The sequence below is a fragment of the Podarcis erhardii genome (genome assembly GCF_964252035.2).
Source record: "Podarcis erhardii genome assembly, chromosome: 4".
Lineage (NCBI taxonomy): Eukaryota > Metazoa > Chordata > Lepidosauria > Squamata > Lacertidae > Podarcis > Podarcis erhardii.
In genome coordinates, this window is record NC_138508.1 from 14182334 (window position 1) to 14208650 (window position 26317).

At 44.1% G+C, this 26317-nt stretch overlaps 1 protein-coding gene across 1 annotated transcript in view; it reads right to left on the reverse strand.

Moving 5' to 3' along the window:
• DLG2 (discs large MAGUK scaffold protein 2) overlaps positions 1 to 26317 on the reverse strand; it is an 880772-nt gene that overhangs the window by 680210 nt on the left and 174245 nt on the right. Inside the window, exon 6 of the mRNA XM_081859540.1 lies at positions 16041 to 16115. Coding sequence (XP_081715666.1) covers positions 16041 to 16115 — 75 coding nt within the window. The remainder of the gene's footprint in view (positions 1 to 16040; positions 16116 to 26317) is intronic.

Consider the following 26317-nt stretch of genomic DNA (forward strand, 5'->3'; position numbering starts at 1 on the left):
CAACGCTCCCCATTTGTGCTCACAGCAACAGGAGGCAGAATTACGTTGCTTCGCTCACTCATTCCAAATGGCCATGTAACAAACTTAGTTTTCCCTTGTGTTTTGTGCTCTGCTTCACGCCTCCTAAATCCCTGCACTGGTCTCCCCTTCCCTTATAGAGAGGTGAGCCCGGCCTATTACAATCTCTCATTCCAGAAAATTGTTTTCTGACATCTCGAATAGCAACCTTAGCTCATTGTTGCATTTATCAGCATTCTTCAACACCCTGAGTACACGTCCAGAAATTATATATTAAAAAAACAAACAAACCAGCTGAGCATTTTAATACACTTCCGCACTGACAGGTGTATAAAAATCCTCTCAAGTGTGAAGTGAGGTTATAATTGTATTTAGCCAGTGCCTTTTTCTGCTTTAGAGGGGAAAAGCTCAAAAGGGGGGAGAAGCGTCATTCAGAGCCCTTTGATCTTGACAATGCCATATCAATGACAAACCAGGAGCCAAATGCAGCCCTCCATGAGGAGAGTGGGTGGTGCTGTGGTCTAAACCATTGAGCCTCTTGGGCTTGCCAATCAGAAGGTCGGGAATTCTATTCCACTTGATGGGGTGAGCTCCCATTTCTCTGTCCCAGCTTCTAAGAACCTAGCAGTTCAAATGCATGCCAGTGCGAGTAAATAAATAGGTACCACGGCGGCAGGAAGGTAAACGGTGTTTCCGTGTGCTCGGGCATGCCTCACAGTCCTCCATGCACCAGTAGCAGTTTAGTCATGCTGGTCACATGACCCAGAAAGCTGTCTGTGGACAAACACCAGCTCCCATGGCCTGAAAAGTGAGATGAGCACCTCACCCCATAGTCACCTTTGACTGGACTTAACTGTCCAGGGGTCCTTTACCTTTACTTTTTTTTACCTTCGCAGCCCTCCATGGCTCTTCGGACTCTGCCACACCTGCCTTGAGTTCTTTTGCCTGGCAGAAACATGCCATTGAACTGTGATACAGCCTTCTGCTTGCCTGGAAGGAGCATTGTGAACCACCATGAGACCCATGGGTATAGGGCGGTATACAAATTGAATTCATCATTGTCATCAGTGTGTGTATGTGTTTGTAGAAGGTCCTAACTTTTGCATGGCTGGAATATAAAGGCTCCTCTTCTCTTCAGCATCTTGGACACAGTGAGTACCAATGTGGTCCATTCAGGAGCCAGTCAAGCTGCTTTGCTACCTAAAGCAAAGGACAAGATGGTGCAGTCCCCATTCTGTGCACAAAGATTGGTAGTTGAATCTTACTTCAGCACCGGTCCTTCACTACCGCCTAGGGCTAGCTAGGGTCTTCAGGGTAGACCACATGACACACATGTCTAGCCATTTTCTGCCTGAGGCAGTTGCCTAACTCTACCTCATGGAAGGTCCGGCCCTGTCATTTCAGACCTAGAGTCAGCACACGACACCCTCAAACTGCTGCCAGGGCCCCACTGCAGAACCCAGAAGCCTCCTGATTTTGATTGGCTGCCCCCCCAAAAAAAACCTATTGCCCAAGTGTGAATTTTGGAGGGTTTTCAAAAAATTAAATTAAATGTAGTAGCTCTGGTTACAATCCATTTTGCAAGAGGAGAAAACAAAACACATGGCTCAATACTTTTTAACGTTACAGCCTCACCACATCACGTCTCATTAAATCACATCACAGTATGACAAGATCTGAAGTCTTATAAATAAAAGCCTTCCTTCTGGACCACAGCCTAATCTTCCATTAACTGCTGATCTGGATTACTTTGTGCAAGAAAGGTAAAGACTATGGCTGTCAAACACTGACATTTTAGACCTTCTGGACTGTGAGTAGGAGAGAAACCAAATGTAAAAGCTGTAGATTCTAGAAACTCAAATATATGGCCACACACACACACACAAAATATATCTGGTAGCTTCTTGGGCTTCTTGCCTCAATTGTGTACACATGGAAGGTGACATAAACTGAACCAGAACCACAGTTTATAGAGAAGATTTTCACCCTTTGCTCCTGTCTCCATCCCATTCAAAATTGCCACGCACATCCATTTGCAGTGGTAGGAAAGCTCCCATTGACTGCAATGGGAGCTTTCCTCCTGTTGCAAATAGCAACTATGGGGGATCAGGACCATGGTGGGGGGAAATGGAAATGTGAGGATGGGGCTAATGTTAAGTCCCTTCAGTTTTAATGGGCCAAATTTAAGCACCTGCTTCCCTTAACTGCTGAGATCAACAAGGCTTAATCAAAGAGCTTAACTTTGAGTAAGTGCCCATATCAAAATATATTTTGGCAGCCAACAAATCTGTAACTGAAAGTAGGTCTTTCCTGTTTGGAAAAAAAATCTTTGAAGGCTTGTCAAAGCGTTTTTAAAGCCTGAATATCTTTTCTCTGCAAGACCTTTTCTACTGCCATTGGCTTGTGTGGAAAATGGGGCAAAGCTGATACAGATGGTGGAGTTTTAAAATATTTTTGTTGGATCTTTGTTACTGCATCTTAGCAGGCTAGTTTTACACGTTATTTGTTGCCCTTGACGAACCTTCAGAAGGTCAGTCAGGTGGCAAATCTGAATAAATAAATAAATGAATGAATGCATTTTCCTGGAACATCTAAATTTTTGCCTTATCTTTTCCTTGGCGTGTGTCTTGTCAATGTTAATTCATTCATTTGTAATCTTGAGGAATGGTTACCTGCTGCATTCCACAAGCTTCTTGAGGCACAGCTACCAAGGGAGCAATCCTATCCACAAGGAACTGAAAAAGCAACTCAGCAAAAGCTAAACTGTCAGAAGGTAATGCCAGATCCAGGACTCAGCTACATTAGCCAAAAAACAGAGTTTCAAAAGTGTTATAAACATGCAACACCAGATGGCGCTGTAGAGCACAAAACTTTTCTATGTGATTTTACATACAGTTTTTTTCTTTTGTTAAAATGTTATGACTTATTTGTAGCGTGTTTCTTCCTGTGTGTAGATCCATCCCCCAACTCCACTCAGCATCAGGGCTAAGCCTAGCTGAGGGAGAATAAGCCTTTAGAGTAGTGCTTGAGTTACATCTTCATATTTGCTGGCTTACCTTACTCCAGGTCACATGACTGAGCTGAGCAGGTCTAGGATCCAGCCTAAGTCTCTCTTCTCTGGCCATGCTCCAGACATACCCCTTTTTCAAGACTTATGTCATCTTAAGATCTGCTGGGCCCAGCCAGCTGCATCTTGGCTTACCCAACATGGGGACACTACGCAGGTGTATCTCTAGCTGAGCCAAGGATGACAGCATTAACCCATCATAACCCAGCTGTACCAGGTTCAGCCAGAGAGCTGCTGGATCTGAACTTGCTCATCCTATTGCTGTAGGATTGCTCCCAAAGTCACTCTGATTTTTAATTAAAACCGGAGGTACCATAGCTGTCAACTTACAGATTTGAAAATAAGGGACCAGCAGCCTCGAAAATAATTGATCAGCAGCCAAAATAAGGGATCAACAATTACTTTGATAAAATACATATTTTGTTGCGTGCAAATGGCTTTAGATACCTATTAGGTCCATAAATTACCATATAGCATATATTCAACACACAAAAAACAGCAACAATTTGTTGTCGACAAAGGACAGCTGGACATAGAAAGGGCCCCATTACCTTCAGTAGCTTCTTTAAGGGACATCATCAATAAAGGACAGCAGCGGGACATGGCGCTGGGATAAGGGACTGCCCCGCCAAATAAGGGACGCTTGACAGCTATGGGAGGTACTCCTCATTCTGAAAAGGTTTACTTTTACAGTGTGAAGCCGAAAGAATTACCCACGTTGGCTTTTGAGTCTTCCCTTGTTTGTTTATTCATTTCTGGCAGATGTTTGTGCTCTCCAGTCCCTCCAGAGCTTTGCAAAAACTCAGGAAAGCTTCCCTAATGCAGTAGGGAACACAGAGATGAAGTGGTTACAGGATTGCTTTTGAGGAGTCATGGCACATTAGGCAGCTAATCTCAAGTCCAGGAAACTTCAATTAGTTTACTTTTATGAGTCAGTGCTCATATACAGGCTTTGGGTGTCTTTGCTTTATATGGAAAGAAGTCGTTTACAGAGCTGGAAAAAATATTAGTGATAAATTAACTTTAGCAACGTATTTCAGTAATAACTAGTGGTTTTTTCCTGACCTGATATGAGTCTGCACTTCTCAAAGGGTTATTCACCTTTTCATCCTCATAATCACACTGTATCATCAAAGCCTCCACAAAGCTGGTTTTTTTATCAGGTGGCTGATAATGACTTTTGTGGATGCTCAAACACATAAAGATCTAGTTTAAGGACTCCTGGAAAGCTTAGCAAGTTGAGGCAGGAAGCGGTGACTTGTGATTACAGTTCCAGCAGAAGACTTTGGATAGAAACATCACTCCTGTGGGAGAAATTTCATATTAAAACACCATTCTCTAAAAATATGGGAGTCTGGTCCAGGTTATCTGTCTTCTCTATCAACGGCCTGGTTTGCACCGCACTAGGGATGGAGAGAGGCAGTGAAATACAGGAGTGCCTGGCATGCTCTGGTCCATGGGGTCACGAAGAGTCGGACATGACTAAACGACTAAACAACAACAACAGGGATGGAGGAGAAATTAGGCTCAGTTTGCATTTTACTGCAATCCTCCCTAATTCATACTTCCTGGTGCAATATGCAGACAGAAACATAGCTGTCTTTTGAAATTTGCACTTCTCCTAATACAGTTTTCCAACCCAAATACATGTACGAAAATGTGTCTGGGGAAAAGGGTACAAAAAAAGAGAAATACACATATTAGTGAAAATAAATGAAAATAAATGACGGGAAAAGCTGACGGGAAAAGTCAGGGGAGCCTTAAACCAGAAAACACGTGGAGAATGGAAAATATTTAAGGAATACATATTTTAAAAATGGTACCATCTTAGCAGAACTGGAATGACACTTGTGAATAATAAATAAATGAAACAAATATCTTAGTGGGATGTATGAAAAAGGATACAAAATAAAACTGTGCGATAATACCATGACAATAGAAAAAGTATAATGAGAATGATGGGAAGTTTCTTGTAAAAGAATTTTTATTTTGAAGGACATGATGTTGTATAAGTTTTTGGTTTTCTTTTCATTTCTTTTTCTTTCTTTTCTTTTTTCAAAATTTTCTTGCTTTTAAGATGTGGTGTTTTTTTCTACTTATATTTAACTTTGTTATACCTACCTTTTTTGTATGTTTGTATTTTAAACCAATAAATAATAAAAAAGGAAAATAAATGCACAAATGCATAACATTAATCAACATTGCATTAAAATGCATGATAGGGAAATGTGCAGAAAAATGCTGAGAACACATTTTCATAAGGACATTTTTTTAAAATAAAAAATCCTATAAAAACATGGCAGACTTAAAGACTGGGGGGAACTAAATTGACAGAATCATCCATCCTCATACTACACTTCTTCCAGTATTGTCAGGGATCAGGCTCTGAAGAGGAATTGTGGGAGCCCCCCTTCTCCCTCTGTGCAAGGCTGGGATCCTGAAGCTCTACAGGAGCAGGAGGGTAGTATCGACCTACAGCAATGGTTTGCAGAGGGACACAGTTCAGAGACTGATAGTTGGGCCGAAATGGAAGGAGAACAACAAGGGGAAGAGGAAAAGGAGGGACAACTGGTTCACTCTTCCTCACTAGAAAGTGTGCAGCCTATCAGTCCTAGAGCAAGACGACTGGATAGGGTAGCCTCTCAGAAGGCTCAATGGTGGAGCGATCACATGGTGAGGAGACGGGAAGATGGAAGTAGCTAGAGGGAAGTGGGAGGGACTCAATTGGGTGCACCTGCATGGTGAGAATGGACGCTGGATTTTGTGATGTGCTGTGCTTAATAAACCTTGCTGTTGTTGGAAAAAGACTACTTCCACTTTGTGCTGTTATCTCCACCTCCATCGTTCTGCCCGGCCGCTGAGGTCCAGCGCCGAGGGCCCTCTAGCAGTTCCGTCATTGCGAGAAGCAAAGCTACAGGGAACCAGGCAGAGGGCCTTCTCGGTGGTGGCGCCCACTCTGTGGAACGCCCTCCCATCAGATGTCAAAGAGATAAACAACTACCTTACATTTAGAAGACATCTGAAGGCAGCCCTGTTCAGGGAAGTTTTTAATGTGTGACATTTTAATCTATTTTTAATCTTTGTTGGAAGCCACCCAGAGTGGCTGCAGAAACCCAGCCAGATGGGTGGGGTACAAATAATAAATTTATTAGTAGTAGTAGTAGTATCTACAGATACAGGGAGAAGATAAGCCTTGCCTCGCAGCCTGACATGTATTTACAAGTGCTCAGTTCAGTACATGTTCCAATGTTTCATCTGTGTGTATGTTGAACTGCCTCATAGGCTTTGTTGTATGCATTTCCAAATCTTAGTATCTTCTTACATTGTTCTCAGTTCATCATGGATTGAATGAGTAAACTCATTAAAATTGAGGAGCTTATCTTCTATTGATTTTAAGTTCTCAAGTTCAACCAAGTATGAATCCAGCCTCGTGTGTTCAGCTGCAGTTAGACTACAAAACACATGATGCAGCGTTGACTGCATGAAAGGAGGTGCAAGAAGTACATCCATTATAACTGTTAGCACAGGAGATGCATTGATGAAAAATGTGTCAGATACAACGCAGATTTTGGTAAGTCAATCCGCAGTTCCAAAAGCAATTTCTTAGCAGCAGAACCCCAAATTTCAAACCAAGTCAAATTTTATGCAGAATTGACATTCATTTATTGGATTGTCCAGATACCCACAACACAATCTGCATGAAGATTTCCAGATGGCCCTGATTCCACAGGTGACAAATTCACAGATGCAACCAAACTCCCTTCCTCCTACCCACCACTTCCCAAATACCTCCACCTCCACCTTGTTGAGTATAATTGTTTCATTGTACATTGAAATGGAAAATAACTCTGTATGCGTATTGCTAAACTGAAGCTCTCAGAGCACCTAACAGGTTAATGATTAGCTGTTGATGTATCTTTGCTGCTCTCTCCTGAGGTGTTTAACCTAGATTCACATGGGATATTCAATTGCAAATCTCCATTTTGTGTGAGTTAGTCTTTGTTCTTTCTCTGAAAGGAGCCAGAGGAGCAAATGATTCTCTCCAGGAACACAGCCTCTGGCTATAATGGAGAGACTGTGGGAGAGGCAGATCTTTCTTTTCAGCTCTGGATAAAGTAATTTCATATCTCTAAGATGCTGTACCTGTTGCTTGGACAAGCGCATAACATTATGCATCTATTTAGATGTAGCATTATTGTTCTGAGGGTCTATTTTGTGGAACAAGTTATGCTAGTAAAACTTTTGAGCCATATTTTTGGACTGGGCAGTTTTTATTTCAACATTGCTTCCAAATGCGCAATATTAATAACTGCAACACCTCCACAGTCTGCCAACCCCCTTCTCCCCTTCCCTCATACTCTCCTGCTGCTACTCCTGTCCTAGTAGAGTGGGCAGCTGGGCTGAACATATGGAATGAGGGAGGTTCTTCCATTCTCACCATTCTGGTACCTGGCACTGTGCTGTGCAGGTACCAGAGCCAGGGGAAAACAGACCTGAGGGATGTAATTTTCCCTAAAGGCCGCTGGATCTGAGACAGTGTCTAGGGAGCTGTTGTGGTGAGAGCGGAGAATGAAAGGGATTATTTTCTCAGCAGGAGAAGACTTTGGAGGCTCCAATGCTCAACTTGTATTTGTGGTGCATAGCTGTCAACTTAAAGATTTGAAAATAAGGGACCAGCAGCCTTGAAAATAAGGGACCAGCAGCCAAAATAAGGGACCTGAAGCCTGTTCCAGGCACTCCAGTCTTCCTGTCCTCCTGCAGTCTGGTCAAACTCATGCTAGTAGCTTCGAGAACACTGTCCAACCAACTTTGTAACCAGAGGTTCAACTGAATAGAATCTGAATCGCATGCACCACAAGGCCTATGCAGCCTCAACTTAAGATGGCTCCCCGGCCTGGCTTTGCACTGCAAAGTTTGCAGCAGCATGTGCAACAAAATGGAGTCCAGCATTCAAAAAACCCCTCAGCTTGCATTAACTAGCTACACACAAGGTATGCAAGCTCCACCCCCCAGTCGTTCTTAGACTTCTTATTGGGTGAGCAACACAGCCAAGTAACACAGTTGGAGCCTCCCTCCTCCCTGGCCGGCAGGGAGGGAGGGAGAGGAACTGCTTCCTTTGAAATTTAAGGGACATCATTTAAGGGACATCCATCAATAAGGGACAGCAGCGGGACATGGCGCTGGAATAAGGGACTATCCCTTCAAATAAGGGACACTTGACAGTTATGTTGTGGTGAGAATATTACAAGCCCCCAACACTGATATCTCTATGCCTCCAAGTGGTCTTTAGTCATTAGTTTAGTTTGCCCTTTCCGAACTCAAATGAATTCTGAGCTTTGGCGATCAATAGTTAATGTTTTGTGGTTGTCTCAGCAAGCAGGAGAGCCCACTGCAAGGACTAGTAGGTGCTAGTCTGTTAGCTGGCTTTCTGAAATGTTGAGACAGCTGTGAGGTTTTAGCCCAGCTCATGAAATGAGGAAACATATTTCAGGCTCCCGCAGATTTCCCCGTCTTCCATTTCTGGTGGAAGATTCAAAACAAGTAATAAAAAAACCCCACAAGGTTTCAGAACAAATGTGCCAAAAAAAAAAAGTTACATTGTCCAAGAAACTGAAAAGAGAATATGAAGTTCTCATGGTTTTTATACTGCGCTATTTTAAAACCTTGGCACTTCAATTATCTTATAAATGCAATGCAAGATTTATTTTAATAACTGGTCTGTGTAAAGCTCTGTCTATTTTCCATTATGTATCGAAATGCCTGCCAGAACATACAGAACATACCCTCATCTGTGGGCAAACCACACATTTAAATCTCATGACTTCCCCCAAGGAATCCTGGGACCTGTAGTTTGTTGAAGGTGCTGGGGATTGATGGATAAACTAAAATCCCCAGGATTCATTGGGGGAGCCATGTGCTTTAAATGTATGGTGTGCCTGCAGCCTCTCAAACCAAAGCTCAAAACCCACCAATTCTGCAGAGCCTTTCGCTTAATCTCTTTGGTCTCTTCCCTAGGCAAAACTGAGCCTAACTACAGAAAGCCAGGCTCCCAGGTCTGACCAACACAGAGGTTTCATACTACCTGCAAGCCACGGAAGATGATGTTGCAATGCCTGTTTTGTTAGGCCAAAACTTCCAGATGTTGCTGGATTCCCCATCATCCCCAACTAGCATGGCCAATGGACAGGGCTGATAGGAGTTTCAGTCCAACCACATCTGGAGGGCCACATCCATGTCTTAAGATCTGAGGCCTAGGTATACACAGGCCACAATAACTCACTAGAATACTTTCACCCTGGGCAGGGGCTTCCTAGTTCAACAAGTCTGCAACAAGTACTAAACAAACCACACACACTCAGTACCAACAATGTTCACAGAGGGTATCATGGAACTGGGAAGGACCTCATTTTTCCCATAGGATTTTATTAAAGCTTTTTCATAAGGCAATAAGATGAACGAAACAGATCTAAATAAAAACAAAAACAGAGAGAGAAGAAGAAAGAGAAAAGAAACCCACAAAATGGGTGGTCCTTCCCAGCTTTCTCACCTGGGAGCCTTTTCCTTCCCTGCCTCTCACTCAGGGTCCTTCCACCAACCATCCACCTTCATGTGTGTGTAATACTTGGACCCTAGCTAGTAATGGCCCAGAGCAGAGGGCACCAAAGAAGAAAACAGAAAGAGAAGAGAGGAGAGAAAAAAAAGGAATGAAAAAAAGAAAAGAAAAGGAAAAGGAAAATGACCTCCAATTTTCCATCTGTCAGTTACATTGAATGTCTAGGATGACATCCAAATATTCTACTTTCTGTTAAGCAATATTTCCCCCCCCCCCCAATCTTCAGACGCAAGTGCTGGAAGGGATCTCAAAGGACATCTAGTCCAACCCCACAATAATGCAAAAAGTATAAATATGCACCCCTAATAAACAAAGGCTGGATAGAACGAAGAAGAATCCACTCCCTTCCAAAGCAGTCTATTCCACTGTTACACAGCTCATATATTCAACAGGTGCTCCCTAATGCGTCCTCTAGGTCCTTTTTCATAAATCAAGAAACAAGCATTTACCCAGCATGGTTTCCACCCTCATAAAAGGGGCATTTAAATGTCAATCAATTTTGCTCCAAATAAATCATTTCCAAAGCAGCTGACTATCGGTGGGACTCAGCACCAAGAGCATCACAATAGGAAGAGCTGTTTTCATAGAGGCTAAGATAAAAGAGGCAGATGGTGAGGTGCCTTGAGCCATAAACGTAGGTGTCTCAGTTGTAACGAAAAGCTGCAGGAGTACATGAACAGAGCAACAAGGGGGGGAGGGAAGCATTAAAATTAAAGATCACCTCTGCAAAACAAAGCATAGATATATCCTCCTTAACAATGACTCCCCCTGAGCAGTTGTTACTCAAGGAGTAAGGCCTACTGGCTCCAACGAGGCTTTGTAAGTGTGACTAGAATTGCAGGCTGAAGGCAGCTGGATACTGCAATGTTCAAAGCACGTAAACCACAAAACACATTCCTCACCATCCACCTAGAATGTGGAATTTATGAGCTAGCAGGGTTCAGAAGAGAAGCAGGGAGCTTCTCTGTCAACACCTTTGGCTGGGTAGACCTACCTTGTTTTACAGTAGATGCCGCATGCCCTGCTTTGCAGGGAATTGTCTTCAATTTGAAGGTGTCCCCATTTGAAAGGCTGCTTGGCCAAGGTGGCATGCAAACTAGACTTTTACAGCACTTTCCATGCATCCCACCCACCCAGGAATCCTGGTAACTATAGATTACCCATAACAGACCTACATACAGTTCCTAGAATTTGTGGGGTGGCTGGGCAGGCTTTAAATGTGCTTTAAATCTCTGGTATGGTTTGAAGGGGACATGGGTGGTGCTGTGGGTTAAACCACAGAGCCTAGGGCTTGCCAATCAGAAGGTCGGCAGTTCGAATCCCCGCGACGGGGTGAGCTCCCATTGCTCAGTGCCAACCTAGCAGTTCGAAAGCACGTCAAAGTGCAAGTAGATAAATAGGTTCCACTCCGGCAGGAAGGTAAACAGCTTTTCCGTGTGCTGCTCTGGTTCACGGCTTAGTCATGCTGGCCACATGACCCAGAAGCTGTATGGCGGCTGCCTCAGTCAATGAAGCAAGATGAGCGCTGCAACCCCAGAGTTGTCTGCGACTGGACCTAATGGTCAGGGGTCCCTTTACCTTTATGGTTTGGAGATAAAGAACCAGGAGAAGAGGAGGAGGAGGAGTTTGGATTTGATATCCCGCTTTATCACTACCCTAAGGAGTCTCAAAGCGGCTAACAATCTCCTTTCCCTTCGTCCCCCACAACAAACATTCTGTGAGGTGAGTGAGGCTGAGAGACTTCAGAGAAGTGTGACTTGCCCAAGTCACCCAGCAGCTGCATGTGGAGGAGCGGGGAAGCGAACCCCGTTCACCAGATTACGAGTCCACCACTCCTAACCACTACACCACACTGGCACACTACACCACATGAGAGCAGAGAGATCTGAACATTGCCCACCAACGGATTGTGCGTGGACAGCACACTGTGCAGATACACAACCAACCCAGAGGGTGGCCTTCCTTAGTCTCAATGTTGCCCTTGCAGAACTCAGCAGGGAGGAAAATGGGGCAAAACTAGAATGAGTCGGCTCTACCTTTCATTGCCTCGGTTTTCCACCTATGGTGGGTCTCCCCACTGGTTCTAATGGGCCCCTGCAATTAAATTATTTGCTTTATGTCTTTCTGAGGGTTGCTGGCTTCTGCATCCCCAGGGGAGTGGCAGAGGTCGTGTCTGTAAAAGTGCACTAGCTCCAAAGCTATGTAACAGGCTGCTGTTTCATTAAATTGTTAAATCACAATGACTTACAAAAATGTGGAGCCGCTTGCCAGGAAGCTTGAAACATGCAAGCTTGCAATTCAGCCTCCCATTAACGCCCGTGCTGTGAGTTCGCCAGCCATAAACCACAGTGATGTCTGTAATTCCTGATGACCATCGTGCAAGTAATATTCCTTGGCTTTCGCTCACATTCCTTGCTTTTTTGGTGGGTTCGCTCTGGATGAGTACTTCCCTGGGGCACAAGGACACCCTGTATTCCTTTTCACCAATTTCCACCACCACAATGAACATTTCTAGGTAGCAACCGCACTACAATTTGAGCTACATTTTCGCCCTGGCAGTGAAGTGTCAGAACCAGCACATTCCCTAACGTGTATATTTAACAAAACTCCTCACAAACATGTGTATGAGGGATGAAACCACACTAAAATGCTGTTGAATCTTCATGGGCATTTTTTCTTTAAAAATATCACAGACTGATGGGGAAAAGGAGAAACAGAAAAATTTAATTTGATATGATTCCTCCATCCCCAAACACCTTTCTGGCTACTGAGGTTGGTAGTAATTTCTGTGTTAGATCCATATTCAATGCATCTTCTATTTCCTTACGGGCAGCACATTACAGAGGAAATTATCCCAGTTATTATGTAATAAAGTCTACCCAGAAACTAGTCTAAGGTTTCATGATTAACACATTCCCTGTGCAGAGAGCTCCTTCAGGAATATTTTATAACCCAAGCGCTACAGAAACATTACCAGGAAAGAGAAGTCTGCAGACACAGCTCCCTCCTTCGGCAATTAATTTGAATCAGGCTGTTCTCCATCGCCAAATGAGTTTAAATAAGGACACTTAAATAAGGAATGCCAATCCTGCATTGACCTCTCCCACAGACTGCAAACAACTAAACAGAATCAAAGGTCTTAGAGGAAGGAACAATGAGCAGAGCAGAGCAAAGTTGATATGAAACTATAACCATCAAAGGAGGCTGGTGTTTATGTAATAGCAGAGCTTCAAAGTGCACTAGAAGGTATGGGGGGGACACGTAAGAGAGAAAAAGAGGATACTTGGGATGGAGTGGGGAATCCCTGACACAACTGGTGCCACTGAGGTCTGAGTACCCCAGCTCAGGGTTAGAGAATTTGTTTTGCATAGAGAGGGCTTGGAGTTCAGTTCCCAAGCATCACCTGGTAGGGCTGGGAGACAACCCTCTGAATCCCTGCAGTGCCACTTCTATAAGCTGCCCAGAGTGGCTGGGGAAACCCAGCCAGATGGGCAGGGTATGAATATTAAAATTATTGTTATTAATTTCAGGGTTGCACTGCTCAATATTTTGTTTTGGGGGTTTTATTGACACTAGATGTTTTTGTTTTATCTGTATCTTAGTTTTGCAGTCGTATGCTTTTTAATTTGCAAACTTCCTCATATGCATCAGTCTATAAATTGATTAAATGGCATATATAATAAGAAGATAAAACAGGTAGCAAGGCGGACGCTCTTGCTCAGCAAATTTTCCGTGCATACACAACTTGGGATTCCTAAAGGAAGTGGAGGATAACTATCTTCAAGGGCAAAAGAAGGGATCATTTGAAAGACCAGCACTGAAAAGGCTTTCCTTGGTTTAGAAGAAGTGAGATCAGAAAGACAGGCATCTAAACAAGTATAGACTGATTCAAGTGATGCCTTTGAGTTACCGGTAACTGGCCTGTTTAGCTTTGTCTGTTTGCAACATGACAATCCCCTGGAACATTGAGACGTTTGAATGAAATCTGGTATATATGTTTGGTACACAGCTGTACATTTCAGGAGCAGGGAGGGCAGAATAAAGGCTGCAAATTCCTGCTGTGATTTATTTATTTTTAAGTATATATGATGTGATGTTGTTTCTCTTTTATGAGGCTTGACTGTGTTTCCTTGTAGGGCACTTTAAAGAGGCCTATTTTTGAACTGAAAAGTGGGATATTAATTTTTAATAGCAATTACAACGAAAAGACACACCATAGTACAACATCACCCTTGAGCAGTGAACAATCACAACGATGGAGGGTTGGTATATAATTGAACAAAACGATTCTTCTATTTGGAGTTCCAGCACCCAACCCCAGCACCCGTTTCAAAGTGAAGCTGGAAGATGTGAAAACAGGGCACTCACATGTACCAAAACATCAGAGCGTTCCAGTGAATGGGAGCGGTGTAACTCAACCAAGCAGAGGGAGATGACTGGATACTCATAGGTAAAGGGACGCGGGTGGCACTGTGCTCTAAACCACTTAGCCTTTTGTGCTTGCTGATTGGAAGGTTGGCGGTTCGAATCCGTGTGATGGGGTGAGCTCCCATTGCTCCGTCCCAGCTTCTACCAACCTAGCAGTTTGAAAGCATACCAGTGCAAGTAGATAAATAGGTACCACTGTGGTGGGAAAGTAAATGGCATTTCCATGCGTTCTGGCACTTGTCACGGTCCTCTGTGCAGCAGTAGCAGTTTAGTCATGCTGGCCACATGACCCAGAGAGCTGTCTGTGGACAAACGATGGTTCTCTCGGCCTGAAGCGAGATGAGCGCCACATCCCATATTCGCCTTTGACTGGATTTAAATGACCAGGGGTCATTTACCTTTTACCTTTACTCATAGGTAAGTGGGGTTAGTATTGCAACCTAACTCCCAAATAAGCATGCACAGAGTTGTTGTCTAACAGTGCAATTCTATGCATGGTTACGCAGAGACGTAAGTCTTGCTGTGTTCAGTGATGCTTACTTTCAAATAACTGCGTATAAGATTGCAGCTTTGGACTCTCTCCTGTAATATAATTCTCTGGTCAGTGTGTACTTACACTACACATTGAATATTCTGCACAACAGAGGCCCAATTTAAATTAGATGGCCCTGTCACAGCTTGTTAACCTCAGCATCTTGTAGGGAGCCCAACAAGTACATATTATCCAATGGAAGCAGCTCCAGTGGCCAGCACTAATCCTTCAAAGGTTCTTAGTCTCTGTGTATGTGCAGTGAGCATCAGCACTCCAGCAAAACCACCACATGGAACACACATCATTGGAGTGGAGATTCTACCCACCTGACAGCCAGCGCCTTGCATATTTAAACATCAACCATACAAAAGGCTAAAGACGTAGGCACTGTTGGGCAGCTTTCAGAGGGCTGCTCACATGCTTAAATTACAGTGGTAACTTGTTTTGAGTCCAGGATCAGTTCCAGGGCCCCGGACACTCCATGAAAGGGAGGCTCAACAAAGCGCCACTATGTGCGTGCATGCATGTGGAGTGGTTTGCGCTTCTGCCATGGACATGGGTTTGCCATGGACGTTCGCCGAAATGGACAGTCGACGGGGCAGACGTTCGCGGAGGTATTACTGTATATGTTTGCCATAAGATGGGGAAGAGTTGGTTCTAAAGCTGTTTCCATTGATCTCAAAAAACTTGCTGAGTAACGCACCAATCGTTGGAACAAATCGGATGGTTTAAAATCCCAGCTTGCACACCTCTGATTTGAAATTTATAACATCTCAGTTTGGGTATCAAGACTAAACATTTAACACTCGATTGGAAGAGGCAAAACTCAAAATGTCACTTTTCCTGACCACATTTCTAAGTTGGCCTGCATAAAGTGAAAACCGCAGCATTAGTTTTAGGACTTCTGCAGCCTGATCCTATGCACAGTTTCACAGAAACGAATACTGGTGATTTCATGAGGCCTTACTTTTAGGTAAATGTAGGGAGGGTTGCAGCTTTAGAAAGTCTGGATTAGGACCCAGCATTTGAAAATGTATCTAATTCAGATGACTGAAAGCAATGAGAACCATGAAATCAGGAAAGAGGATCTTTGTCTTCTCCTGGGCTTCACCCAACACCAACAAATCTTTTTCTAGAATTTTTTTGAGATTATTTTCAATCCCTCAGTGACAGAGTAGGGAACTACAACTACAGCAAAACTGTGAATTGCTTTGGCGGAAAAAACCCACTCACACAGACCAGAAAGTACCCTTAATTTGGCCTTTCTCTGATAATTTTATCAAACATTCTGGTATACAGCCCTAAGGCTGCCTCTAGGATATAGACATCTCCTTTATTCTCTTTAATCTTTGCAACAGAGGGAGGAAAAGGCTCCGACTTACCACAGAGTGCTGAATAGGTATCCACCCAGATGATTCAACAGGACACTTGTGCGCTGGGCATCTGGTGTGGCTCTGCTGCAATGAAGGAAACAAGAGGGTGGTGTGTTAGATATTCTGTGTGCCTGAACTACCAGACCGTGGAGGGAAAGTGTTGGTTTGAAGATGGCGCCACCTTAAAGAAGCAGCTGTAGTTCAGTGGTAGAACAAATACCTTGCATGGAAATGACTCCAAATTCAATCTTTCATTCTCTCTCTCTCTCTCTCTCACTCACACACACACACACACACACACACACACAAAAATCAGAGGGGACCACAAGCAATAATAACATTGAAATCTATCACCAAAACACATTAATAAAAAGCTTAATACTCATTCATATTACTGAGTATTATTAGATTCCTATTAATCAGATATATCTTTCTGCAGTTTCCATCAATCTTTGATGGGTTCCTCCTCTCACCCTGTTGACTAACAGCATCAATAAAAGTATATCAAGTTGCCTGTTCTTTATTGCACCAGATTTAGAGTGGCTGGGGAAACCCAGCCAGATGGGTGAGGTATAAAAAAATAAAATAAAATAAAATAAAATAAAATAAAATAAGATAAGATGATAAGATAAAATAAAATAATAATATAAAATAAAATAAAATAAAATAAAATAAAATAAAATAAAATAAAATAAAATAATTATTTAGGGGGTGAATGGGCAGAGGAGAGCAGGAAAGTCCTATTGTGCAAGTGTAAATCTTGCTGATGGGACAACTACTTAGTATTGCTTAGCATGGGCTCCGCAATGGTCCATCCTTGCTCATGCTCCTGTATGACTATTTTTCACTGTACAAACCATCTTTTTAATTCCTCATCTGTCCTCTCTCATTACTAGGCTCATCTGTTTGTGTTACAATTTTTAAATCACACACTTGTTTTTGTTTTGTTTTTTTAAAAAATCTCTTTCCTCATCTGGAGTATCTCAAGAACAAACAAGAATGATTAACTTTTTCCCCCTGTCCAAACACATAGCCAATAAGTGTTAAAACAATTTTAATTTTTGCTGAACAAAAGGTCTCTGCAAACTCACCACCCAGTCATTCTTTATTAACATGCAAAATTAAAATAAAACAATTGGACTTGAAGCAGGCTCCATGTGTTTGGTCATTTGAGGCTGTTTGCATGGTATATAACTGCACATCTTAAGAATGAACTTGGCAGATTTTAGGGGCACAGCAAGGCTAATTCTCGATTTCTGACTTCACAGCATGCTCTAAATACCAACGAGAAATGCTGCTTTTTTTTTATTATGGATGTTGTGGATGTCTGGCCAAGCCTAGCTGAGAAGCAGGCTTCAGGGATTCTTAAAAGATTGTTTCCAAGGAGAGGCAAGCTGTTACATATTTATTTATTATTTAGTGCATTTCTAGCCTGCCTTTCCTCCAAGAAGCTGAAAGTAGTGCACATTGTATGCTGAGGAAACTGAGCAGGGGGCAGGGGTGACTGTCCATCTTCAGGGCTATTCCAGCCCCTTTGATCGTTCAGATTTTATAGGAACAAATTCACAGTCCTGCCGGATCAGGCCAGGCTGTGGAAAGTCTGCAGAAAGGACCTGGGTACGGCAGCAACGCTCTCCTCTTTTGATTCCCAGCAACTGGCATAAATACAGTGGTACCTCAGGTTAAGTACTTAATTCGTTCCAGAGGTTTGTTCTTAACCTGAAACTGTTCTTAACCTGAAGCACCACTTTAGCTAATGGGGCCTCCTGCTGCCACCGCGCCGCCAGAGCACGATTTCTGTTCTCATCCTGAAGCAAAGTTCTTAACCTGAAGCACTATTTCTGGGTTAGCAGAGTCTGTAACCTGAAGCGTATGTAACCTGAAGCATATGTAACCTGAGGTACCATTGTACAATGGTACCTTGGTTGTCGAACGGCTTGGTTGTCGAACAAATCAGGTCCCCTGAACGCCACAAATTCAGAAGTGTTCTGGTTTGTGAACGTTTTCTGGAAGCCGAACGTCTGACGCAGCTTCCGATTGAGTACAGGAAGCTCCTGCAGACAATCGGAAGCCGTGCCTTGGTTTTCAAATGGTTCCAGGAGTTGAATGGACTCCCAGAATGGATTAAGTTTGACAACCAAGCTACCACTGTACTGGAGCCATGACACTAGTAGTCACATACACGTCTTCTTCATATCAGAAAGAAGAGTGTACCATCTCTCTGGAGTGCCAGTGATTTCACTTTCACAACATATGCAACACCAGGCCCAATGCAAGTACGCTAAACTTGCGGTCCAGCAGATAAAGGATCTCACTCCTTTTCTTACGAAAACTAACAGTACTGATAAATTCACTGGGATCCGAAATGTGCATGTATTCCATGAATGATTCAGTGTTGCTGAGTGTCGGTTTCTTGCTTTCATATCTAACCCTCTAAAGCTGCTTAAAAAGGAGGACCAGGGAAGGGAAAGGATCGTTGTGCTATTAAACAAGTGTGCTGAACGTGCCGTTCTAGAAAAAGCTGGAGAAGTCATTCAGGGCATTATGTGTGGAGTTGTCAATTTCTGAAAGGGCAGGGGTGATCACAGCTAGTGGATTATGTAGCTGAGCCCCAGCGTAGCAGGAACCATGTAGATTAAGAAAAAAGCATTGTCAGGCAGCTCTTAACAAATGCAGGCCTTTGTCCTCGAGCACTTACGTCTCAATAATTGGAACCCTTTTGCCATTATATAACTTGGGCCAGGTGTGCACCCAGCATAAATCTCTGCTCTAGTTTTGTATCAGTGCTGCATCCTTGAATAATTGACGCGTGCCTTTAGCACCATGCTGCAGGGTCAGGCGTGTTTCGTGGCAGTTTGTGCAACCTCTCTGGAGACTCCTGTTCCATTCAAACATGGCGGACTAAGTGTGCTCGTTGCATTGCTGCATTTGGAGCTCTGCTAGGGAGCTGTATAGAAACCTGTTTAATAAATGCACTACAGTAAAAGCACCAATATCTGTGTGGAGCCTGAATCAGTACTCAAGGTTCAACAGAGGAAAACTCGGATCTGGCACTAAGTTCACGTCAACAGCGTATTCCAGGCAGTGACTGTTCCCTGCTGAGTGCACCCTGCCGAGTTTCATACATAATGGACATGTCTGCAAGCCTTGTTTCTTACATCCACAGTTCTCATTTTTAAGTGCACATTTAAGGAAGCTTGCACCTAGAAATGTAATGTGTGGAATGACCCAAGACAGACAGACAGTTATATTTGTTTTACCCTATCCTTCTTTCAATGAGCTCCAGGTCGTGCTTGTGTGGTTGTCCTCCACCCTCAATTTATCTGAAAGAGTGACAGGACCAAAATCGCCCAGTGATACCATACATAGCCACTTAAACCTGGGTCTCCTCAGCAAATGTGACAATTTGTCACCTGGATAGAATGGTCCTGAACAGTAATTCACGCCTTAGCAGCACAATGGATCTCAAAAGAGGCGGGGACAACAAATCTTTCTGAACAGGCCTGGACAGATTCCTTCATGTCTTTGTAGCTTCCAAACCAAACGACCATCATGGACTCTGCAGAAGGTGCTTATGCAGTTTGGCCCCAAATGTACCTACTTAGGGGTCTATTGAGGCATCAGTTTTTGAGGAAACTGTTTTATAAAAACATTTAACTTTACAGTTTGCATAATCGCCCTCAAGAGCAACAACAAAAGAAGAAGAAGAAGAAGAAGAAGAAGAAGAAGAAGAAGAAGAAGAAGACGACACCCAGCTATAACTGATCTAGACTGTTTCCCTATTCAAGCCAATGTATATCAAGTCACATCACTCAGTTCAGCTTCTGGGTCCCTTTGGAGTTTTCTCCTAGCTCCTTTCTGCTGCAGTTCCATCTAAAAGAGTTCTCTTTCCAACTTGACTTCTCTTTCCAACTTGACTTCTGTACAGTGTTTTCACTTCCCTTTCCAACCTTTCAGTCCATCAGAAGGACAGCAGACTCTTGGTAATGTTTCTATTTCCTCTTAATTGCCTGGTTCCCAGGCTGAACCTTGGACCCTCCTTTGCAGAAGATCCTGAGCAAAACCTCCCCTTAAACTTTAGACCTTCCTGTGCATGTGAGCCTTCAAAGCAAAAAGCAGCCAAGCACAAAATGGCTAAAGCTTTTCTTCCTTCACAGCCAGCCGTTACCATAATGTGTAATGTGGGGTGTAGGTGTCACCCATTCATATTTATTTTGGATAGCTGTGCTTGAGGAGTCTTCCTCATAATTAGCAGGAAATATATTATTTTTATATATCTAAAAATTTAGTACTTATTTTCTGTGGAGGCTGCATTGCACCCCCAAAGAAAACTCCAATTGATGCCGCTTTCCATTTCAAAAATAAGAGGCAGGAGCAAGCAGAGAGAGAAAAAGGTTCCTGTGGGCAGACAATAGCAGCATTAAATGTGCTTTTTTTTTTTTTTTTTTTTTTTTTGAAGGGGGAAGAACTAGCAGGGCAAGTTGTCCTGCAGGAATAAGAAGCGCTGCTATTTTTATTTACAATTCCCTTTCTAAAAAATTGAAATTGCTGGGTAGGATAATGAGTGACGATAATGGCCATTTATTATCCTAGATAGCAATTTTGATTTTAAGAGCAGGGTTTGCAATCAACATATAATGGGGTGTTTTTTTTTTGTCATGCCTTGAAAGGCCAGAGCACTTTCTTGCAGGATCAGGGATAGAGGTCAAGCTTCATGGCAGTCAGAACTCCAAGCAAGAGAGTGAGATTAAGGCATCTAGCAAAGGGAAACACTCTTAGGAAACCAAGCAAAACTCAGTTTTAGTTAGGACTAGCTGTGCTGGCTGGGGCTGGTAGAGGTTGAGGATGAGGCAGGAAGAGGTAGCAACTTGGTTTTTTGGACTTCCGGGTTGGCGCCATCGCCGAATGGCGGACTCCCTCCGAGCTCCGGAGGGAGCCTGCTCGGCAGGGGCTGGGTTCTACCGCGCCGGCGACGCGGGGACCCTCAAAAACCATGGGCGCTGAAACCCATGGGCATGGTGACTCGGCGGGCACCGTTTGCGCACCCCCCAACCACGCGAAGGAGCCTTTTTAAAGGCTACGGAGCAGGTGACGGGGGGGTGGTGCTGTGAGTCCTCCGCTTCCCCTGCCGAGTGAAGCCGCATGCCATTTGGCGGAGAGCGCTGACTTCTTCCATTGAAAATCTGGACTTAAAAGAATAGCCCGTGAGTAATTGGAACTTGGATTAAAATGGGGAACAAATTTTTTCTTAAATTCGGAGCGAGCGGGGGAGGTGCAAAAAGGAAGTCAGCCTCCCCCCTGTTGTAGAGGAGCTAAAGCAAAGGACCTGACAACTAAGATCAAGTGCAACCCTTTTTTTTGATAAAGTTATTAATTTCGCGATGGAAAATTATAAGCTGGGCTGGAGGAGAAAAGTGGAATGTGAATTAAAATACAACCCCCCCCCCCCCCGAAAAACCCCGGGAGCGATCTGTGAGAGCGCCGGGAGAGGAGAAATAGAGGTTTTGACAGCTGTCAAAGGAGCTGCCAAAACTGAAGAACAAAAAGAGAACTTTGTTACGAGGACTTTGCTGGTTACATTTGTTATAAATTGGATATAAACTGTTTAAAACAAGGAATAATAAGTTACTTTGACTGGTGGGTGTGATCGGGAAGGAAACTGAGTTATTATAATCCCTCTAGAGGAGCTGTGGGTCATTACAAGTATTGCTGGCATGGAATTTGAATCGGACTTTCTATCTCCTGGGAAACTGCAGAAATGGAACACTATTTTGTCTACAGAGGTCTACACACTAAAGGAGACAATAGATTTATCTATTGAAGAATGGAAGGGACTTGACGTAATGTTTTGTTCCTGAATAACAAAGTCTCTGTAGAGGAATTACAAGCTTTTTGGAATTAGAACATTTGTGCAGGAGAGCAGGGGGGGGGGGAAGAGGAGAAGAGAGAACAACAAGAACAAGAATAACAAGAACTAGACAAAGTTGGAAGATAGACCCCTTCCAAGATTGGACATTCGAAATCAAAGATGACCAAAAGACGGCAAAGACTATTAAAAATATGGCAAAGCGGACTGGTGAAGGACTATGGCTTAGATGTGGGAGCTCCAGGACGACAGTAGACATTGACGGACATTGGGAACGCAACCGGGAAAGGGGGGAGGGAAATTTGGAATCCAAAGGGTGTTAAATTACATTTTATTCTTTTTTCTATTTCTTTTATGTTAATCTGTATTGTATACTAAAGAGGGGAACTCGTGGAAGGGAACAGGTCGATTTTAGGGGATGGGAAAATATTTTTTAAATTGGGTTAATGATAATAATTTTAAAATTTGGGGTAAGAATTTGCTGAATCTAGTTGAAAGAATTGGAATACAAGAGGGGGAGGGGAGGGGAAGTCCTGGAAAGATGATATTGAAAATAAGGCCTTAAATTTGGATGTTTTTCTTTTCTGTTATATTTGAAATTTTTTAATAAATATTATTAAAAAAAAAAAAAGGAAGAGGTAGCAACTTGGTCAGGTGCAAAACAAAAAAACAAGGACAGGACAGGCATTGAAGGCTGGTCCATTAGGGCAAATGTTGGCACTGCCCCAGCAACCTTAGTGTTAAGTTGTGGGTGAACATATAAGACGACACAGCGATTCTTCAAACAGCTCTTGTTTATTCACAGGCCAGGACAGAACTGAACTGAAGGGTTCAGTCAGCCTGCTTATATAGAGCTCCAGTACAATGTAACTGTAACAATTTTCTGAAACTATCCAATCACTGAACGTCACTTTCGATCCCTTATTTGCATAACTATCTACAGTATCCCCCTGCTGGCCCAGCGTGAGAACTTCAGTACATAACACTTAGTCTGATCTCAACCACCGCCACCTTGCCTGCCTGCCTTCTTACCTATAACCAAACAAGGTATCTTAATGTTAGGCCTCTTAATGTGAACAGCTGGGTGTGAATTACTTAATGGGGCTGCAAAGGCCATAGTTCAGTGGCAGAGGGTCCCAGGCTCACACCCAGTATCTCCAGTTAGGAATGGGGTTGTCCCCTGTCTGAAACCCTGGAGAGTCACTAACAGTCAATGTAGTAGACACTGTATATGGCAGCTTCCTCCGTTCCTGTGCCTATAATGTTGATGCTGCTGTTGGTACTGGATGCTGTTAATAGACCTCTTAGTATGCTTTAACCATTGAAAACTTTTGATATGCTTTAAAATGTTAACTGTGGAACTATCATCGGTTTACCACACTGGTGGTGTTATAATTTTTGATTGCTTGTTTTCTGTGAGGCACTTGGAGCGCAGCGTATTTGTGGTAAATGCATTGTATAGATTGTACAAATAAACTGACTGCAGCTAATCCAGCAGGTGGGGCCTAACCTGCCAAATCAAAGCTTCCACATTTGCTTCCCCAGCTGAATGGGAAACCAGCATGTAAAACTGGTTCCACGCTTGCAGTTCTTCTGCTCAGTCCAAAAACTGGCACAGAGTATCAAGTCCTTTTTTATTATTATTTTAAGACAAAGATAAATTTCCTCTAATCAGCTACACAGAAAGGATAGCGGAGGGCTAAATACAATTCTTAGCATTCCCCCTACGCCTGAGAATAGCCACTTAGTGGGATTTTAGCAGCTGCTGCTTTTTAGAGGATGCAACCTTTGCAGGCCTAGCTGTTTTGCTCATGCTGTCTTGTATTTGAGTCCACATCTAATTACTAAAATAAATTGATGTTATTACTTACTCAGGATTATAGCAAAATTTTGTTTTTGTTTTTTCCACTTAACAACTCTATTCATTTTCCGCTTTAAAAAATAAACCTCATTAATTTCACTGCTGATTTATTAGTGTGAGATTAAGAAATAAAGAAAAATTACAAGCAAGGGTGTGCCTCAAACTCAGTCTGGAAAGTCCCCATGAACTGCGTACACAGGATAAAGAAATCCAAGGGGCGTAGGCCCATATCTGATAATAGATGAAGTGGTTAGTGTAGAGTGGACAATGTATTAGAAATGTGTTGAACTCTGATAAGTAGATTGTAAGCCAAGCCTCTGAGAGAGGGGCGGCAGCTGTAGGGATAAAACTGCTGCGCTTACGCCTGATCGAGGCTCTTCGTATCTACGGGTACGGAGGGTCCGCCTTTGCAAACGCGACTGTCAGGGTTTTAGGGAGAGAGGAGACAGAGAGCGAGGGCGAGGAGGAAGAGGACGACAACGAGCCGAGGTTGTCCTAAAGTCCGTCTAGCGAATCAGAGGATTCCCAGAAGGGAGCCCCCCTGGTCAGGCCAAGGGGCAATAGAGAGGGAAGCAGTCAGAAAGAGGGGAACGAAGAGGGAATCCCCAGTGGGAGTGGCAAAGCGGGACCAGCTCCCCCGTCGGAAAGGAGTGGAGGGGGGGGAGTTGCCAGTGTGTCAGAAAGAGCAGGACAGGAAGGAGGAAGGGGGAGGAGTTCGGAGCAAGACGTCCTGCCTGAAAGGGAGGAGTGTAGTACCGAGAGCAGCGTAACTGTAGAAAGGAAGGTCAGAGGCAACGTACGCGCGCCAAGTTCAAATATAGAGGCGCGCGGAAATGAGGAGAGCTCTGAAGAGGAGCCTGGTGCCAAAGCACGAAGGAGGGGGGAGCAGGCGGGAGAAGACTCAGCCTCTGGGGAGTCCCGGAAAGAGGGAAGACAGGGGGGCAGGAAGACCCTGCGGAAAAGGAAAGAGAGGAAAAGGTGGAGCAGTACAAGCCTCTTAAATTGGTGCAGGGGAGGGACGGACTCAGAGGGGACTTCTAACATCTAAGGGTAACAGATGCGGAGCCACGGAGTTTGGATGTAATGACGACAATGATCTTCAATAAAACCTTTTGTATATAGCTTGGACTGGACTTTGGTCTCTTGTGAGCTGGGACCCAGGGTGGCTCTGAGAGAAAGTCCCCTCCAAAGAACGCAAAATTTTTTTTTTGCAAAGCTCACGAACGGTGACAGACATGAGTGCGGAGGAGCAGTTGACGGCGCTGCGAACTACAGTTTCCGAACTCACTGCTGCAGTCCTTGCGTCTCAGAAGAAGCATGACGAAATGGAGAAGCGCTGCCAGGACCTGCAAACAAGGTGGGAACGTGCAAGCAGGGAAGGGTTCCCAGGGTCCAGATCAGAGGGGATTGGACTTGGACGGAGGGGGGGCAGCCTAGTCACCCACTTCGATGGGAACCTGAAGCACTACCCCAGTTTCAGAGCAGACGTTTTGTATGCATTGCACTTGCTTCGTCATGACTTTAAAGATGAGGAGGAGAAAGTGGGGTTTATTGTTTCTCACTTGCATGGGCCGGCCAGAGACTGGTTGCGCAATTTGTGGCGTGAAGATGGCCCTGCCCGCCGCGATGCAGATGAATTCATTAAAGCGATGGATGCCTGCTTCCAGTCAACTGTAGATGTGGATCTTGCACGCAGGGAAATTTTTGGATTGCGGCAAGGCAAAGCCACTGTGCGTCAGTACCATTCTAGATTTTTTGCTTTACTGACTGCGCTAAGCTGGGAGAAGGATTGTGCACCTGTGAGGGATTTGTTCTGGGAGGGGCTCAGCGGTCCCATTAAGGATGAACTTGCCAGGGGAGACAGACCCCAGACCCTGGAGGAGCTTGTGCAGAGGGCTTTGGCGATTGGGATACGGCACGAGGGACGTCCTTGGCACACTGAGGAAGAACGTCAGGTGCGTCCACCAGCGAGGACGTCTTCTTTCATCCCCAGGGAGTTCAGTCAGTCACATCCTTCGCCGCTGGGAAGGCAGGGGGAGGAGGCCCATGAGAAGGACGTAAAGGAAGTCCTGCAGAGACTACGGGAGAACAAGCTCTACGCCAAGTTAGAGAAGTGCCAGTTTGATGTGACGGACGTGGATTTCCTAGGCTACAAGCTGTCCGACAAGGGGCTGGCCATGGACAGCGCCAAGGTCCGCGCGGTGTTGGACTGGAAGAGCCCTCGCAATCGGAAGGAAGTCCAAAGATTCATCGGCTTCGCCAACTTCTACCGCAAATTCATCAGAGGTTTTGCAAAGGAGACGGCAGCGATCACGGACACTCTCAGTTCCAAGAAAAAGAGGTTCGTGTGGACGGAACAGGCGGAGCGCTCTTTTCAGAAGCTTAAAAGCCTTTTCGCCTCCGAGGAGCAGCTGCTGCACGTGAATCCAGGCAAGCCCATACGACTAGAGACCGACGCGTCAGACAGAGCGGTTGGAGCCGTACTCCTGCAAGAAGATCCACATGGAAACTGGAGACCCGGTGCCTTTTACTCCAGAAAGCTCAGCAAAGCGGAGCAAA